The 20,041-nt window shown below is 42.7% G+C and overlaps 1 protein-coding gene across 3 annotated transcripts in view; it reads right to left on the bottom strand.

The window, feature by feature from the left end:
• The window catches only part of zfhx4 (zinc finger homeobox 4), a 77,143-nt gene that overhangs the window by 10,799 nt on the left and 46,303 nt on the right, over positions 1–20,041 (bottom strand). For 2 of the 3 annotated variants that reach the window (XM_053860675.1, XM_053860674.1), the window contains exons 7-8: positions 7,526–7,627; positions 828–961 (exon numbers count right to left, since the gene is read on the bottom strand). In XM_053860675.1, coding sequence (XP_053716650.1) covers positions 828–961; positions 7,526–7,627 — 236 coding nt within the window. The remainder of the gene's footprint in view (positions 1–827; positions 962–7,525; positions 7,628–20,041) is intronic. The other variant, XM_053860676.1, reaches the window with a different exon arrangement.

The following is a 20,041-nucleotide window of genomic DNA, read 5'->3' as shown; positions in this document are numbered from 1 at the left end:
TTCATCAATCACCAAACTCCATCCTTCCTTCCTTGCCATTCCCAATAAAGTGCGTAATTCAAACATAATTTCTTTACAACCCACTTGTCTCACGTCATGCTCACCTGCCATAACGATCCATTTTTCATAAACCACATTTCAGGTAATTAACTTGAGTCTTCCAACTCATGCAATTTTATTAGCCGAAAAAAAAAAGAACGGTGGAGCGGAATTTTTAATCAGAAGATTACAAATGACAAAGGTGTGTACTCTGCCCAGCAATGCCTTGCCCTCATTACAGGGAGTACTCTTAACATAGCTGCCTCCGCACCACCTGTCTTAATAGAATCCATTTCTGAAATGACAAAGTCTTCTCTCCTTACAGGGTCCGCAACCAGACGAGCTAATACTTTATAATCTAATTTAAAAACACATATAATTTAAAGAGATGCAAAAGGGGGGTGGGGGGGTGGGGGGAGGGAGGGGAGCCCTGGTGCAGGTATTCCACTTAAGAACATAAAGGCTTGACTTCTGTGCTTGATACTAAAAAGGTCTGTCAGAGGGGAACGGTGGGCTGAGTTTAACCCTTTGATAGGAAGCTGGTGCCAGCAATCGTCGAACGCTTAGCTTTGCAGTTTTTCTGCTTACAGTTCATGAATTGCTTCCTATTATCTCATCACACAGTGACAGTGAAGGTTAATGTTCAGTGAGACGAACCTGCCTCATGAGTTATTAGTGTTCCATCAAAAACAAATACAAAGTGACTCCTTGGATTTGACTTTGCAAATTGACTCCAGTTTGTATTTTAAGGTTGAATCATCAACATACTAAACACGGAGATGATTTACCAGATCGTTGGAGGAGGTCTTCCCTTCCGCAGACTTGGGCCTCTTGGGTGGACTTTCCATCTGGCGATCATGTGAAAGAGAGTGTTTGCCCATCACATTGGGTCCAGAGGCGTCTTTGGATGTGGCATTCACTCCTGCAGAAGGAATGAAAAGGAAAATAAGAAAATATCCAACAATAGATCTGTTTTAGCACATAACTTAGCTGCTTTAGTCAACTGATAAATCACGTTTTCACGCTTTCGAATCCCTCTATCACACAAAGTGGCTGAGCCACTATAATTCGCCGAATAGCATAAATCAGTACTGCAACATTAGTATTCGACGTAACATAGGTGATCATTTACATGATTTCAGAGCGAGACAACTTACGCATGGATAAGTTGAGCTGCATCATTTACATTCATACACACTGACATTTTTTTTTTTTCCTGCCCTGAGGACATGTGAAATGGAGAAAACTCGGGCAGGCTCATTATCACAGCACGACATACATTAAATGTTATGGTAATATTATACACTTCATTAGTTCATATACATTTCCCCAGCTGCCTCAACAACTTCACTGTCTGTAAGAGATGCTAAATTTTCTGAGCGCGGTCACGGCTGGTGGTACGGTGGGAGCCCTTTTTTTGTGCGCATCTGCGTCTATGCGTTTGTGTAAGCATGTGTGACGTTGACAACAGAGCTCAGAGCGAGGAGATCAGCCGCTGGTTGTATTTAGCAAATGCGGCGGCTAGTGATAAATCTTTCATTAGCCTCATCCTTAGATACAGACCGTGCTACTGCAATTTACCCACTCAATGCAAAACAAAGACACAGCCACAGCAACTCTTCCTCCCTCCATCTTTCCCTCAGTCCTGCTCTCTTCCTCCCGCTCTCCCTAAGCAATCATCCCCCCCTCCCTCGCCTGGTCACTCAAGGCAATATGTGAGCCTCACTCTTGCGAATCAACACTTCACGCTGGATGCACAAATGAAAAAAAAAAAAAAAAAAGAAATCAAAGCACTGATACATGGAGAGGCAGAAAAAAACATTTTGTATTTCATATTATTCCCTGGCTCATGTTTGTATTGGGCGCATATCAATTCCTCTGGCCTGTTCATGCATTTTAATTCTGTTGCATTAAGTAGGCGTTCCACTTATTTTATTTGTAATCCCCTATATCTGGAGCCTGAAATATTGGCCTGTCAAAGAAAGTGACAAGAGAGGGGGAGGAAGCGGGGAAAAACAGGGGCACTATGTGAATTTCCAAGAACATCCCAGAATTGGTCTGGAGCTCAGAATAGCGAGGTAATCCTGTATTCCACTGCCAGTCATGGCCCCGGCACAGCTTCACTGTTTATGAGTCTCGTGCTGTCTGTGACAGGCCTCTGACACTCCTTGGTCAAAATGGAAGCTCCCGACACGCCGCTGACCTTTCTCAAGCGCCCGCCCCTCCCCCTGCATTTATTATGGCCATTTCTAATTTCAACTTTCAATTTTGGCCTCCATCTTTCCCCCAATTTGCAACTAAATTACATCCCCGCAAAAAGAGATGAGGCGATTGTCAGACGAGGAGCTGCAGACACATTCCGAACGCGGCTGGGAAAGAGCTCAGGCATCAGCATTGATTACCGTCAACGTTTTGTTTGTGTTGTGTGTTTATGAAGATGCACTTGCACGTGCAACGTCTGTCCTTCTGTCTTCGACCCAGCGCTTTCATCAACACTTATGACACTCAGGCATTGGAAAAAAAAAAAAGTCGGTTAACCTTGAATGTTGAGGGAGCAGCAGTTCCCTGTTTGGCCACTTAGGAATTTGAAACGGCAGTGACTGAATAATAAAGCTGTTTTGAGGCTTTGAATTGCATTTTAAAACTGGCCAGTGTCCTACAAAAATGTACTGACCTGCAACACATATATACAATTGGTTGACAAACACATAGCTTCTAACTTTAAGGGGAGAAAAAAGGGCAATAATTCACTCCAAAATGCGTCTTAAAGAGAATAGAAATGTGCTCGAGCTAAACACTCCTTGCTCAGTGCAGGTCTGCATCACATGCACATGATGACTTTTTCCTCCCTTTCCACCATCCCTCCATCCTAATGTGGGCTCCACCAGCTGCAGACCAGTGAAGCGGGGGGCCCGAATAAACCTTGCGCTACACCCCCCCTTCCTCTGATGACAAATGTCTGCATGCAGCAGGACCCTGCTTGATTAGATAAATCAAAAGGTGATTTATGACACTCAACCCTTTTCTTTGCATCGTAGGGGGAGAATGCAGCACACACTCCACCCATCTTTATTTGTGACTGTCAATGGTGTTTAAGTTTCCTCGTATATCCACAATTGTAGGTGGAGAAGCGCTGGACACGGGTGCGTACGGCTGCTTGTGCTGTTACTAGGGAAAAGAAAGTGCTCGAATCTGCTATAAAATGGTAAAAAAGAAGAAACATGTTTATGGCAGGAAATAATACGGTTGCATGTACTAGCTTGAACAAGGGATGAGGATTATCAGTGGAGTCAACAGGAGCTGATTTATGTGCCCAATAAATGTAAAAATATTTTAAAATAAATCAGTGTTACTCCACATCACCCCATGCTTACGAAGCAGGTGACTGTTGAGCTATTTTATTAAGTTTCTTGAAATGAACTATTAAAATGAGGAGGAAAAAAATACCAGATACAGTACTCATGATGTTGATGTTTTGTGTTGGCTGACAGTTTTAAGGATCAGCAGAAACAAGCCCCTCTTTAGCATGTATTGCTAGTATTCATGACAAGTATAGCATGAAATGAATTCATTTATTCTCAGCACCATTGCCACAACGATGCTAGAGTCATTTTGGAAAACTCAGCAGGACATGTAAAGGTTTATCTGATTGTCTAATCCCAACTATTTTTTTTAAAAAACATCAATCTATTTTAAAATCTGCTCTTCCAGGTCAGAGCGTGAGGGCAGTCAGAGCAGAAAACAAATTGCATTTTTACACAAACAATCATCTCTTCTGTCTCTAAAACAGATTTGTATCATATCAGTGACATCATCAGCAGAATGTCTGGACTTTCAAAGCAATCAAACAGGGTTTTTTTTTCTCTCTTTTTTTCATTTTTACTTCACCGACTCGAACAATTATTTTCCGTTCTTGACGTTTCATTTCATGATAAATGAGAAAAGCCCACAAACATGAGGCAGTGTGGGGCTTGGGGGGCTGTCAATTGAGCGGGAGCAGGCTGGGTGGCGGCAGCTTGGATTTAGTATTCAATTTAGCCGTCCTGAACTCTGGCAGACTGGCTAAGGTTACGGAGCAGTAAATCTTGGAGGGAGAGCCGGCCAAAATGGGCCAGGGAGGGCTGGCCGGCATGATTTACTGGCCTACTGCTCTGAGGTTACGCATTAGGCTGACCCCCGGTCACCTGATAACATTACAGCCACACACTCTGAACCCCAAACTCCCGCTGAAGCACTCAACAAGCCCAGAGCTTGCTAGAGGGGAAAGAAAGAGGAAGGGAGAGACGGTTAAGCAGCAGCTGTCTGCTAGTTTGTGTTTTTAATGACCTCCCTTGCTTTACCAACTTCATCTGATAAGAGTGACGCAGTGTCACACTTGACAAATCTTCCTCGACACCTCGGAAAACACATAGAAATGCAAAAAAAAGGGCTCCAGGCCTCTAATTAAACATGCTAATATCATTAATACATTTTAATTTCTTCTGAGACAGAAAACAAGCCGCCGTCTCAAGTTGGCTGAACTTGGCAGTGATGTCTGTTTGAATATATTCTCACAATAACACATTCAAAAAAGATAGAAGAAGAGGAGCCAGCACAAATTTCAATCCATCTGATGACAACTGAAATCTAAGAGAAGCTACAAGATGGGTTGATTTAGTCAAAGAAAAAATATAAAATATTCATAATACATTGCACAGAACACAAATGGATAATCACATTTGATCAGGCCAATCCAAACCAGGACACTGAGCACAGCAGATATAGAAGCTGAGTGCTTCTTTAAGGACACTTGCTTTCCAGTACTAAATCGCAACAATCATATCTGATCATTTTTTTGTTGTTTCCTCCTTCGTCTGTTCACAGAACATAAGACATGCCATTTGGCTGGAGAAACAATGAGTTATTTCTCTGTTAATTTGAAGCAGGTAAATGTATGTAATTTCCGAAGGCCGCCTGGCTCATTTCCATGCGTGGCCCTTTGTTTAGTGGGTTATTTATAAGAAGCGGGCCCCTGAGCCATGGTGGCGAAATGTGCCATCGACATGCACAGCACAAAGCTATCTGGAAGTAATCCACATTGGGGACATTTGCATGGAAAATGTAACATGGATTATAATTAATCTAAAGTGACATGGGATTTGAAAAGACAATATAAATGAAGCGAGCGAAAAAGCCCCTTTTCTGTCGTATGTCACCCCTCCCCCTCGCGGTTACCCCATTTTCTGTTAGTCTTTCTTCCCCTCTTCTATCTATCTGCCCCTCTTTGTTTAAAGGATCTTCGTCTTGGAGATGAAGTGCGCAAACACACTGCTCACTTGGTCACACTGTAATCCCATCCCTGGAGATCTCCATATGGACACACACGCGTGCAGCAGATCTGAACATTTCCAAGCCTGCCAGAGATTTGGGGCTGCGGAAGATGATGCTAAATCTTACTAAGCTGGAGCAAAGAGGGAAAACAAGGCGCTAGCATAACAACAAACTGAAACAACAGACTGTTTTTTTTCTGCCGTTTTCACTTTGTTAAAAACCTCTTTGTATCGCAGGCAGACAGAAAGAAAAATGCAAACCCACTGATTTCCAGGCCAAACTAGCAGCTGCCGCCCCGATTTTCCCTGAAAACCAGTTACAAAAAGTCGGCAGTTATTTTGGACACTTGGATTTTTAATCATATTTTAAGATATTTTCCGTTCTTGTTTTATAACACACAATATATGACAGATGAATAACTCAGATGATTCATTTGTTGAGTTAGGTCATGATTGATGAGCAAACTATTTTACATAGTTTATGAGCTGTGTTTGAAAAACAAGGGGAAATTGAATTATGACGGATTGTTTTTTAAACATTTGGTATTCCTTTGTATTTTTTGCTGGTCATAATGAGCAGCTGGTGTCCTACAATGGCCTGACTGATCTTGTAGTAAAACTCCTGAAGGACACATACCGGGTACCAAAAGGATTTTTCGAAATAGAACACGAACTATCCAGATCAACAGTAGCGGAACCGAGACACGCGGCAGTGGAATGCCTTTTTGCATGTGTGTGTGACGGTGTTAAATGGCGCTGGCGGTAATATGCGACAGTAAATGCATGGACGGTGGTTCCCCGCCAGTCCGTCAGACGGTCCTGTCAGAGAGATAGAGCTGAAAGATAGATGACTAGCAAGACTAATAGGCCCCCGCCACACTCAGCTCTCCTTCTGCCTCATTGAGCCTCACATTATGAAGCTAGGTACAGTTGGAGGAGGTGGAGGTAGGGAGGAGATATGGGAAGGCGTCTACGTAGATGAGGGCGGAGGTGGGGTACAGCAGTGGACCCCATGCAATGACAAAGGAAAGAAAAAACAGCACCAAGACCCCATGTAATATTCATCCCCAGCTATGGATTTCCATCTCATACATAAAAAGGCCATATGAATTCTTATTTGGGTAAATCAAATCCAACAAAGCCGGGCCACCACGAGCCGCAGCGTCCCAGCAGATAGATTACCTCACCCTCCAAAATGAAAACACCAAAAATCATTGTCGCATGTTGCCCGTGTTTCCTATTTGGAGTAATGCCCGATGATGGCAGTGCTGAGCGCTGCACTTAATGACAGCTCTGATTTGAAGTGAGTTGTATTTACCAATGTAGCTGAGGTGCTATTAGAGAGAGGTGCATAGCTTGACCTCAAAAAGAGTGCTCGAGGTTTTACCTTCAACATCACTGGTTGGATACAAGGAGAGAGGAAATGAGTTTCGGGATTTTCTATGAAGTCGATTCAAACATTCACAATATCATGGAGAAAACGCTCAATGTTTGTGTTTATGTACTTGTGCACCTGAAGAAAGAACATGACAAAAACACCAAACAGATCCGACGACGGCTAACTATAGTATTTCTGTTATACTATTTTCATACAGTAAACTCTCCTCAACGTTGTGAAATTTGAAAGGGTCACATATTTGACAACAAGGAGGAAAGGAGGACAGGAGTGAATCGGCAAAAAAACATAGGATAGAATAAAACATTAAAGGAGGGTGCTGGGGGAAAACTAATTTAAGGGTTGCAGGGATGCAATATTAGAAAAACATATACACAGCCCCGCCATCTAATCCACAGCTTATGAAAAATTAATATGTCATCGGAGAGGGCACAAGAACCAGAAAAGATTAATGCAAGGCGCTTATAAATTACAAGCACGCAAACTGATTTGATTAAAAAATAATCTAGGGCCCGGACATTGCCTGGTAATATCCACAACACTCAACTTATCCCGCTCTCTTTTTTTGTCCCTATCGCTCATTCTTTTTTTCCTTTCTTTCTTGCTCACTCTCTCTTTCTGCTATCAGATGGGAACGATTAAAGCAGGTCACATGGAGGCGAGTCACCAGCGTTCACACGTTACACAAACACATCTCAAGCTTTTCTGGGAGAGGGACGATGACGGGAAAGTCACAGCTCAGATGTGGCGTGCGTGTTTGCCAGTGCTGGTGCGGACTTACTGTCAGGTCTTCGGCCGTCAATCAACTCTCGGTCACTGTGGTTGAGAGAGGAAGATCTGGAGGAGGAGCAAGGGGGTCTCTCGCCATCCTCAGCAGTGTCTTCTGTGGCAACACAGAGAGAAAAATGCCAACCATCAGCCTTTGCTTCTGGTGTAAAGATAAGGGAAGCCATCGGCTTCATCAGAATTCGGTGTCATGAAATGACTTTAAAAACGAAATATTTTTGACCCATCTGTGGCTATTGTAACTTTTGGTGGATTTAAACGGCATTAAAAGGTAACAAAAAATAGTTGCGATTTCTTAACAAGTTAAAACAGTGATGGTGACAACACTCACCAAGCTAGAAATCACCCAAACCTGGAAATAGATACACACGTGTGGTTTGGTACTATTAGCAGATTAGCCTTCCATCTCGAAGAGTTCAGCCCCTTGTTTGATAATTCTGTGTATCTGCAGTGTTCTGCCAGTGGATTAAAGTGTGTGTGTGTCTGTGCACACTGCCAAGTCTGTATGTGTGTGTATATGTGTCGCCAGCACAAGCTAACACTAATCCTAGCCGAGCCCCAGCGCTCCCTTTCATCCAGCCATCATTTGTCTCCGGCTGGGCTGATGTCACTTTGTAATGAATTTTGAGCAGTCTGAGAGAGGCCAGATAACCAGGAACAAACACACACACACATGCACGCACACACAAACCCCCTGTAACAGAAATAGCACACACAAATGTAAAGTCAAGCAGAAACACTTGCACACAGGCGTCACATCATATACACACAGTATCATATTCACACAGAGAGAAGAAAAAAAAAAAACGTTAAAAATTTCATGTAGTCTAAATGGGGGGGTGAAGGGGTGTCTCTTACACCACAAACCCCTTACTCTGCCAGAGAATGAGACTTGTGTGTAAAAAAGGCTGTGCTCATCAATCCTGCACTGCCTTAATAACCATATTTTACAACACACACACACACGCGCACACACGTTCATATTCAAAGAAATCAGTCACAGGGTGCAGTGAGGTCAGTTTGCATTTGCATACAATCACTTTGGCCATTGTATCATGAGCACCAGGGGTCTGCAAACCCCCCATGGAAGCATGATATGATTAACCCTGTATATACAAGGAGGTGCTCACACACACACACACACACACACACACAGATATACACACATATACCGAAATGAAAAACTAGTGACTTAAACTTAACACTTAATACAACAAGCAGTTACTACTGTTTTTTTATATACATGTTATATATTTTGAACATGTAGAAACACTCACTGTGCTCGTGTATGTCTGTGTGTGTTTGTGCCGAAGAGGGGGAGACGAGCACTGCACCCTGCTCCTGATGTTTTATTAATACATTGGTGACAACGGGGATGAAATATCTCCTGTCAGGCACGAGAGCCCAGGCAGCAGAAATTGCAATTTTCACTGCTGGAGCTGCAGCTTCCATCCTTGTATTTTAATTCACTCTACCTTCAAGCTGAGAAAAAAACGGGCTTTTGTGCGTATGTGTGTGTTTATGCGTGTGTGTGTGTGTGTGTGTGTTTGTGTGTGTGATGAAGGCCGGTTTATCAGCATCACATCACGTGCTTATCTTTTCTCTATATTTGTGGCTGTGGGAAAGCAAAAGGTGCAAATGGAATTACATATAGAGATGAAAATGAAGAGGGAGGAAATGTTCAGATGGAAACACATCGATGGAAGGTTAAAAACGTGCATTTGTGCACTGCAAGAAAATAAACATTAGTGTATCTTTGGGTGAATTTTAAAGCATTTCATGAGGAACGGTAAAACTGGGAACTACATTTGGGAATATGTAAAAACAGTTTTAATGAATCAAAGTAAATTATATAATAATAATAAGATTCCAATTCGAGAAAAAAAAACAAAAAACAGAAAAATAAATCCCTCTTTGGGATGCAAAACATATGACTTTGCCAACCTCTAGGGGGCACCCCACCTGTAACTAGATAGGAAGGAAGAAGAGACAATGAAGAGCGAATGAGAGACAGCAATGAGGGCGAAACAAAAGATGAAAGGAGGGGTGATCATCTGGGCCTCATCAGCGTGTTTTTTTAACTCCTTTTTTTCGGTTAGATCAGTGGTGAATATGTGCGTGTGCGTGTGTACATGGGTGTGTGTTTCCACACTGAGGACATTCCCAGACAAGCACTCTCAATACATCAGCACAGTGTCTGCCCTCTGCCTGACCCTGACAGTTACACACCACAAGTGTGTGTGTGTTTGTGCGCGTTCGAGTGGATGTGCGCCATTGATCAAGTGAGTGAGACAGTGACTGCATATGTTTGCATGTGAGCTGTCATGTGCAAGTGTGTGTACGAGTGTCAGAGAGACGCAGCGACTCTCAAACATCAACTTAATCGCTACCAGAGGATGGAGAACTTTTCACAGCCACCTTCCTCCCTACTTCTGCGCGAGCGCACACACAAACACACTTGAACACAGTTGGTCCAGCAGCGGAGGGTGTGCGAGTTTGGCAGCCTGGCAAAATTCCCTTTGATGTGGATCAGGCGGAACATTAAAGCCACTCGGTGAGCTTGGGGTACAACCGCAGACCTGGGGTCTGATTACCCAGAAACCAACACGGGCCTATATTTAACCGTTGGTGAAGGAGAGTAATTAGGTGACTGCTGATCAGCCAAATAAGACCGCCTTTTAATTCTGACCTTTGAAAAAGTGTCCACTTTATTTATTTATTTTTTTAAACATGCACACTTTTTCTGCAAGTGAGGACCCTTACAGGAGAAAGAGGGAAAGAGATGTCTGAAATACGGGGTGGCATATGGAAGATGAAGGCAGTGGAGGATGTGTTGGTAGCGTCAGTGTTGCATTGGTGTGTGTGTCTGTGTGTGTGTGTGCCCTCTTGCTGTATAATGACCTGCTCTGAGACTAGTCGCTCCCCATTCTGTCTCCCCCTCAGGGCCCATAACCACCAGGCCGGGTCATTATCTGCCCAGTCATATAGCACACAACCATAGAGCAACGCCATGGCGGGGCGTCGAAAACAAAAAAAAAAAAGACCGAACAGATCGTATCCAAAATGCCTGCATTCATTATCGAGCTGGGTTCCCGCTAATTTGCTTTTTCTAAAACTGTGATGCTGTTCATTACGGAAGAGAGGGCAGAATGTTGTTTCCATATTATTGTGTATCCTGATTGGGGGGCATCCGCTGGCGCTGTAATTGCTGCCAACTAAATACTTGAGTCTAACTACACTACTCATAGGTTTGAACGACTAAAATTGGTGCTGTTACACTCCACAATGAGAACCTTGATCAATATATTGAAATATCATGATCGTGACACACCCCACAGCATCAATATTGACGACACATTCGAAAATCACTGATAAAAATTACGACAAATAGTGTGCCAAGTTTTAAAACAAATGATGATGCTGGTAGTATGTTGGCTTCAACATTGAAGTACCAGCCCAACGTGCAGCTCAGGGTTGTGGTTGCAGGGCAACTGGTTTGCTTAAACACCTTTGATGTATGGAATTAATTTTTCTGCATTAGCCATCAGGAGTTGTCATGTAGAACTGTGGACATCAAGTCATCCTCCTCTGCCTCAACCAACCTTCATCAACCTCCCTGGTCATCACACCTATCTTCCTGTCCATGTTATTGAACCTCATTGATGGTCTTCTTTGTCTACCTGTTATGTCCATCTCTTGCAATCTCCACAAAATAATAACACAATGTTAAACTGGTCAAATTCTAATCCTCTTCCTACTTTAACTTAACCTTAGGCTATCAGCGTTCAAGTATGTCTGTCATTTCAACGAGCGGTGTATCTCCATGTTCATGCAATTAATAATAAGGCCTTTATGAATTCATGTCATCATCGTGTTCAGGCACTAATAATAGATATGGTGCGTGTTGTAGTAATCCAGCCCTAATGTTTGGTGTAACACCCATGACTGCTGCGTCTCCTTTACTTAACAGTGATGTTGACGTTGATTTCTTCCTACAATTCCGGTCATGTCCCCTGTGAGTTTCTGCGCGAGTGTGTGCACCAGTTTGCAACCGGGGCCCTGTGATGTCACACTACTGCGCCGCACGCGCGGCTCTACTTTGGCCTCTAGGTTTTAGAGGGGAAAGCTTTGAAACAGAACACCGACCTACACACACACATATACACAGTTGGGAGCGCGCACACACTCGCACACACAGTCAAGGGCCAGTGGTAATACTGCCAGAGTAATAACCTTACAGACTTACTGATCTCCCTCCCTCCTGTTCTCTCACCCTCAAATCTTTATTTACCCTGCCCTCCCTCCTCATCCCACCATCGCCCCCCCTTAGTTCAATCCGTACCTTTCCCCCCAAAATTTCAGCGCGTTTAACAAGCATTCAGATCTTAACCAGATGTTGTTAATGTAGCATGTCTAAAATACTAAACATCAGGCCAGAAGAGAGGGGCTGCAGCTCCTGCACTGAGCCTGGGAATAACTTACACACATGCACACGCACACACTCTGCACAACACACATTTTCTCTTTCACAATCACAGCCCACATGCAAATGCACTAACACACACATTTATGCACTCATATCCACCCACAGTCACCATTTATTCGCCTAAAAACACACCAGAACTTAATACCCCAGCAAAAAAATATACATCCATTGTTTCAGGTTGTCTCCACAAGGCAGACAATGGCGTTGTCACATTTAATATGCTCCTGGTGCGAATGTCAATAAGTTGAACTGACAGAATAAGCTGAAAAAAAGACTTTGGTACGAAAGAAAAACGCTTGTGTCAGCGGCTTCAAATGAGCTTTGTTGTTGTCAATTACAACTTCCCAGAGTCTCCTCATTGTATTTTATTTTCTACACAGAATCGCCTGCACCACTGTCTGGCAGGCATCGAGCTACACGCCTATTTCACTGTTGAAAAATGAGGAAATCATTCGAATAACATATGAACACATGAATGTGATTGATGAGATAGATACCGTTTGGATACCCACCTTAGTAATCACTTTTACTTCAAGCACACAAAATAACACTGTTTCAACTAGTCTTGCTGTGTTTTATGAGGGTAGTATTTTTTTATTTTTATTTAATAAGTTTGTAATGATAAGTTTCTGCAGTTTAATTCAATAAAATGCACTTTATATGCTCCTTATTAGCGACTACAAAACCTTTTTTTGGCAGCGACTGTACAGCTTCAAAAGGTTCCGCGGTGAAACAACACCTGGCTTTATACAATAGACAAGCACACCTACTGTACACCTCCACACGTGTGCGCGCACACAAACACCTGCATCTTACACAACAGCCATATTGCATTTCTGCAGTTTGAATCACCTTAGGCTGAGTGGGTGAATAGAGTAGGCGGCACGACAAGCTTACCGAGAGATTTAGGAATAATTTGAAAAGAAGATTCCTCTCGTCTGTTTCATCTCTCCCCGTCCCTTCCCCTATTTTCTGTTTTCTTTGGTCTTTTATGATTCCTCAGTCCAATATTTATCTAGCCCATGATTATAAACAGCTGGCCGATAGGCTGCTGCTGAAGGCACGCGCGCGCGTGCGCGTACACACACGTTGGGGAAAGTGGCAAACACAGTGGAAATATCACACAACCTCTCCAACATGACCCTGTCAGGTTCAGACTGTTGGACGACGGTGCGGAGACAGAAACAGAGGGAACTAGGAGCTCAGGGTTAATGGCCTTCCCATCTCTGTGATAAGAATTCATTCTCTTCTATTACCAGCACTTATCTACAGAGGTTGCTGTCTTTCCTTTTCTCTCCCGCAAACACACACACACAGACGAGCACTCTCGCGCACAGCAAGGGTCCGAGATCGATAGATGAACTTAATGAAGAAAGCAGCTGTTTCTCGGCATACCTGCCCAAGTCTATCAGCCCAACATCTCCCTGCCGCAGTCATGTGTCTAACTATCCATCCATTTATCTATCCATCTGTCCATCTAGCTTGATATCTTTTCACACAGCTATCCATCCATATCTGTTGTTCGGTGCTCCCATTTATCCTTCAATCGCTTCGTCCATCACTGGAATGGTAAACAAAGATACCAGCAGGATAGATGGAGTTTCTTGTCATGTAGTAAAGGTTTATTTATTTTCCGAGAACTAATTTGAGGCCAGAAAACAGAGAATCTAATAAAATGGCAGCCTGTGTGTGTGTGTGTGCGCGCGCGCGTGTGCTTAAAATAGTGCTATGTCGGGCAGCGACCGAAAAGATAACACTTTAAACCGATTTTTATCCCATTTTGCTACTGTCCTGATTTTAGCTGCACAGAAACCATCTGTTTTCATAAGCAGCAAAAACAAAACTGTAATCCTTAAAGAATTAAAGAGAACAAAAATAATAATATTTTAGCAGGCAGTAAGTTGTTTTGGTTGTGTATTCTCATCATGAATAGAAGTTTATGAGGGCATCACAGATATATAGGTTTTTGTGAGTGAGATTGTACAGACAGTAACAGGCGTAGTGTCAGCAGGACAAAAGGATTTGAACTTCAACTCGGGATTTAGAATACGGTAGCATGGTAGCATGACGGAAACCAGATGATGCCCATCACAAAGGTGTGTAACTTTGCAGGTTGGGTTAAAATAAATGTAAACTTTGGGAATGGGAGTTGACTGTCTCACTAAAGAGGCAAATATCTTTCTCTCGAAACATTGAAAATGACAGATTAGTTTGATTTACAAGTAGTCAAGAGGCATAAACAACGATTGAAAAATTCTCATCTTTGTTAGCCATGTATCATGTGGTTAAATAATGCCTATCGCTATGACTACATTCCGTCATTTATGCAGGCCTCAGCCCTGTCCGCGCACACATGCCATTACCACATAACTTTACACACTGACAATGAGTGGACTGCTTAAAAAGCTAGTGCCAAACAGAAATGTGCACATCATGTGGGCCTTATTATGTGTTGAGGACTATAGCAGGACCTCTTCAATAGGAGCCAGGAATAATAACAGAAATATCTCCACACCCAAATATTCATTAGGTTGCTCAGAATCATCTCCAAAAAATGACTACATGTAACCAGTAGACCGTCTCGTACACTGACACCTAGACCTGGGGGCCACTGCCCCGGAGATGGCATTTGAAGACGGGTAAAACGAGGAGTGTTGCCTTTCCTCTGACTTTCTAAAAAACATGCAAAAAATGTCCATTTCATTACCAGCTAAACAATGTCATATGGGCCCCCACTGGCTCTAATAGAAGCAGACAAAGACGGAGCTGCACACATATGCTTCAAATAAATCAGATTACCAAGGGGAGAGAGGGGAAGAGAACGAATGAGAGAAAGAGGGAAAGAAAGAGAGGCACCGCCAGACACTTAGAGGATTGACAATATTCCCTTATTCTTGCTACCTCTACCCCTCCCTTTTCCTCTCCTCTTTCTTAACCCCCCTCTTCCCCCCAGAGCAGGATCTGTTTTAGATTTGAGCCAGTGCAACAGCCATATCTCTACCTTATCTCTGCTAGCCGTCAGAAAACAGAAAGCTCCATGTTTCCATGCATTAGACTTGTAGCCCCTGATGAGCCACTTAAAAAGCTAGCAGTCTCTTAAAATGGCCGAGCAGAAAAACAAAGCAGTGTCCTCTGAACAAATTAGACACGGCGTTGGAGGACGGATATATAGAATCGGACGAAAATATGTATTCATGCGGCTCTTGTCTTTGTTTTGAAGAAGCAACAGGGGACATCTATGTCACTGCCATAATACTCCGGCATCACATGACAAAACTTGGTGCGGGCAAAAACCTGTTGCACAATATATAAGTAAAATATACATTTTATCTGAGGTCATCTTAACAACAAGGACAGCTGGTGAAATGTGACCACTAAATTAAAGGCCAAAAGCCCCAGAAGTAAAGCTCTTTTCATTGATCTACACAAATCAAAGTACTTCCAGAAGTTGATTCACCTGATGGTGAAAGTGAGTTTACATTCTATCCTCAAATAACAAATACATGTTGATCACGTTTCCTTAAAGAAAAAACATTCTTCAATGCAGAAATACTAAAGCAAGTTTTCCTCTCATTTGTCATAACTGAAGTGGTTATCAGCTGGTAAAATATGCACCTGAGAAAACGTAAAACTATAATTTATAATCTGGTTCCGTGTAAATGGATGTGAAACAGGTTGTGCTTAAGGTTACCGAGGAAATCTTTGGCTTCATGTTTTCACCAGCACCTCTTTATGAACTGGGATGGCCGGCATTGATTCGTCCTAAAGTTGCAACAGTGTCGACAGTGTGAGGAGGAGCATGGGAACAATTTGGAAGAGAAAAAAAGCCAGAAAATCTATATTCAAATGACTCGCATCGATTTCTAATTAAGTCCTAATTGTGGCCGAGCTTGGACTCCCTAACTGCCCGATGACAATAACAAGGAAAGAAGATAGTTGGACATTATTGATACGCTTTAACAGTGGTGGTCGCCCAGACATCGATTCAGACATTTTGCGGTGCCTTTGGCGCACTCTGAGGATTTAAATCAGTATGCACTTCAGGAAACACACACATAAACAGAGAGATAAAGCCCCGCACACTCACACACTATAGGGCGTATTCCTGTCCACACGCACACCTCAGCGAACCGACTCAGAGTGATTAACCTTCGCCTGGGAAAAGTCATGACTTAACTGTCAATGTAACTGTGAATGTGTGAATTTATGGCGATTACATTTCATTCACCGGCGCACCAATGACAATGTGTGAAAATGACTCCTTTATCTTTCATATTTTGATTCTATTTTCCTGACATATATTTGGATATTTATGGTCATTCACGACACATGGAGGAACACACAAAATTTCTTACCTGATAATGAATAAAAGGAGAACTGTGGACACCAATTTAATAGAACTAAAAAGACCAAACTGTCACCTGTGCACATGTGTAACACTGAAAAGGGGGTTTGATAACTTACTAAATCAACTGCTAACATCAAATATTGACTTAGAAGCTCAATGGGTTCACTTTTCTCTTTTAGTGTTGGTGTTAGAGGTGTCATTTTTGCGCTCTCCAGCCAATCACAGCAGCGTGTTCCAGTTCAAATCATGTCCCCGCGGGCCTCATCAAGTATCAGATACCTTTTGTTTTGGGAGCTCATTGATGGATGAAATCTTTATCTGTGCTATTGATCAGGAGGGCGCGGGTCCTAAACCGTCTGTCTCGTGCACTGCCTGCTCCGGCTCTAACAAGATTGCCAGGGCCGAGTATATCAGTTAACATTTAATCAATGGCAGCTTAAGACACTGGGGCAAAAGGGAAAGGAGCCGACTGCTTCAGCCTTCTGCCCCAAACCATTACCCAGGATTGAAGGTGCATGCGTGTGCGAGAGAGAGAAAGAGGGAGAGGGGAGTTCCAGATGATTACAAGGGATTGGGCCTGGTTGATCACACATCTTCAGGGGACAGTGTTGTGCGCGTGTGTTTGTGTGTCTGTGTTTACAGGCATGCTAGTGTGGACTTGTCAATAGATGTTAATGTGTCAAAAACACCAGCTGGGGGCGGTGCGCAGCCCCACTGCTCTAAAGGTACAAGGAGAACTGAAGAAGTGGGTGTTTGAAAAGCCACAAATCAAATGGACTTGAGTAACACACTCACACACACACACGAGACTGTGTATGAGAGGCAGCACTTTTTCACTTCCTCACAAGGAAAAATTATGCTTGTGAATGCAAAAAGTGGGGCAAAAATATGAAACATGAGCTGATGGTCTGTTAGAGTCGCTTGATGGCATCATCACATTTTATTATCTAAAACTATGTCATGTATTGACTTGAAAAATACAACGTTGTATTAATGAGTCTCATGAAGGAGCATTTTTTTTATGCAGTTACAATTATTTTACGATTTATGTACACAAACATAAACAGAGATCACCACACGTTCCAACTCTTAAAACTCAGCACTTACTTCTTGCACCAATACGAGAAGTCGATAAGCTGCTTCTGGCAGCCGAAATTAAATATTGGTTTGGTGTCCAATTCATTGTCCAATTCAGACCTGTTCTTTGTTTTATTGAGCTCATTTCCAACGATCCTCAACTGTATATTGAAAGGCAGATGACTCCCAGTATTTTGCTGGTGTCATGTGCGTGCACGTTGTTGTGCGTGCGCTGGCTCTGGTGGGGAAAGCCCCTGCCTTTCGTCCAAAGCCTGGGAGATTCCCACCACCAAAAATCAATGTGTGTGAGAGCATATGTGCTGGAGTGTGTGTGTCAAGGTTTTGTAAGACAAATCTCTCCAGCGTGTGCCGGTTTAGTGCTATTGAACCAGGCTTCGATCACTCGGCCACTGTGAATAATGCAAGGGAGTCTACTGCTCACTTACAGCACAGGACGTCTGCGTGTGTGTGTGTGCGTGCGTGTGACAGGATGGTCCTTTCTCCTCCTTGCAAATGCAACAGGGCAGTTCTTCGACATTCCTCCACTTGGCCCTCTTAATCTCATGTCAGATACAGGAACTCCCACATTGATATTGTCTCACTGACAGTGTGCACCACATATGAATGAGTGTGTGCCATCTGAATGTGTGTGTGTGTGTGTGTGTGTGTGTGTGTGTGTATAGGCTGGAGGCTCCTGCAATCGACAGGAAGAGCTTAACTCAAGCAGACAGCTCCGGCCTGCACTTTGACACACCCTGACTCATTACATACAGCTGGCACACAGTGGAATATTGTCATTAAAAAGACAATTAAATGAGAAGACAAGGGAGCGAACACACACAGCACAGGGAAAAACATCTTCATGTCCTCAGGTATATGAAGCGGAGATATTAATAAACAGGAAGTTGCGGAGTAATTAAAATGATTTCAGACGAGGATCTGTTGTGTGTGTGCTTCTTTTAATTAAGCTGAATGATCCGATATGACGCAAACCGTAAGGCTTTAATGGTGTCCTATAGTTGATGTGGCCGGAGGGGACTGCAGTCCATGGTACAACAGGGAGACGCACACACACACAGACACATTAAAAAAAAAAAAAAAAAAAACAGACACAGCCGCTCACTAACCCTCATTTTGACATAATTATCTTTGTCATCACTTATGAGGCAATTAAACAAACATCAGCTCCCATTTCCTCAAAACTCCATCTTCCTCTCTTCATGTACTCGTGCGCCCATATTATCAGCCGTTTTTAGACACACTTTTATTAAATTTCCCTACTTACTCTTCGTCAGTCCTCCTTTCGCGCTGCTCTTCCTCCACTCCTGTGTGACTCTAGACAAGGTTTCAATTTCAGCATGCTGATTGTCTCATTGCCGACTCCATGCATGTCTAACACTTAGTGGCACTCTGGGGACTGGCAATACACACCATAGAATGACTATTACACTCCCACACCTTTCTGGCGAGTGTGTGTTCGTGTTTGTGTGTGTGTGTGTGCAAGTGTGTGGAAGAGGTGATGAGGGTGTAAAATGCCTATTACACTAAGAGTCTGGTCTCTCTTACCACTGCGGAGAATTCTCTGGCGCCTAAAGAGCAGAAAATTGCAATGCTCCTCTTCCTCAGTCCCCATTAACCTGCTTTTGAAACAAAAGCCCAGCCAAGGTACGAGTACGTGTGTGTGTGCGGTGTGAGTTTGTGTGTGTGTTGGTGTCATCCCCCAACATGTCATACCATCAGAGCTTCTGCTTTAAGTCTAAAATAAATTCAGTGATGCTGCATTTAAGAGATGCATGCACCCGATATTAATGATGCTTCGGACATAATCTAACTATAACACAAGGAACACGCCTTTCATTTTTTATTTAAATGGTAGAGGATCACTACATGGAAGACCAAGATTCCACAATTTATTATATGAAAAAGGGTTGGTTAAATCTTATGACTTATTCAGAATGATAGAAGAGTACAGTGCAGTCTGATAATAATGAAAAGGGCCCCCGATACACACAAAATAATGTTGGTTCTTCTTTCTTAAATGAGAATTTTGGCTTCCATCCAATATTTTTTTAGGTTCGACTTATACAAGACTTTGTTGGAATACTATTTTTTCCATCTTTTTATTTCAACACATTTTCTAAGGAGAATGTAATTGGGAAGCTGCCAGTCCTCAATATTAGAGACTACTTGAAGCATACTGGTGGGAAAGCACACACCTTTTACACTTTTATCTCTCTGAGTTAATGTGTTATTTTTTAGTAGAGTTTTGGAATGGCTTTCGTGTCATAACAACCATTTGAAAAAAGGAGCTTGTTTCAATAAATGATAATGAAATAAATAAATCAGTAAAGCATATGTGTTACCTGGTGTTGTGTACTGCAACATTTAATATCATCACAACACGCTTAAACCCATTTGAAAACCAGTTTACTGCATTACCTGCATCTTTTGCTGTTTACTATTCAACTAAATTACCTTGTCACTCATTTTGCCTTCCTTGCTACATCCTTCCTGTGAGAAAATTGCAAAAGGAGGAGAAGGCGTCATCAGAAAAGCTCGGCGACGACGAAAGCAGCCGGCATATTTGTCTAATTTGCACA

Source organism: Synchiropus splendidus, chromosome 3, assembly GCF_027744825.2.
Source record: "Synchiropus splendidus isolate RoL2022-P1 chromosome 3, RoL_Sspl_1.0, whole genome shotgun sequence".
NCBI lineage: Eukaryota > Metazoa > Chordata > Actinopteri > Syngnathiformes > Callionymidae > Synchiropus > Synchiropus splendidus.
Note: the sequence above shows the minus strand (reverse complement) of the source record. Positions and strands in the feature narration are given on the sequence as shown.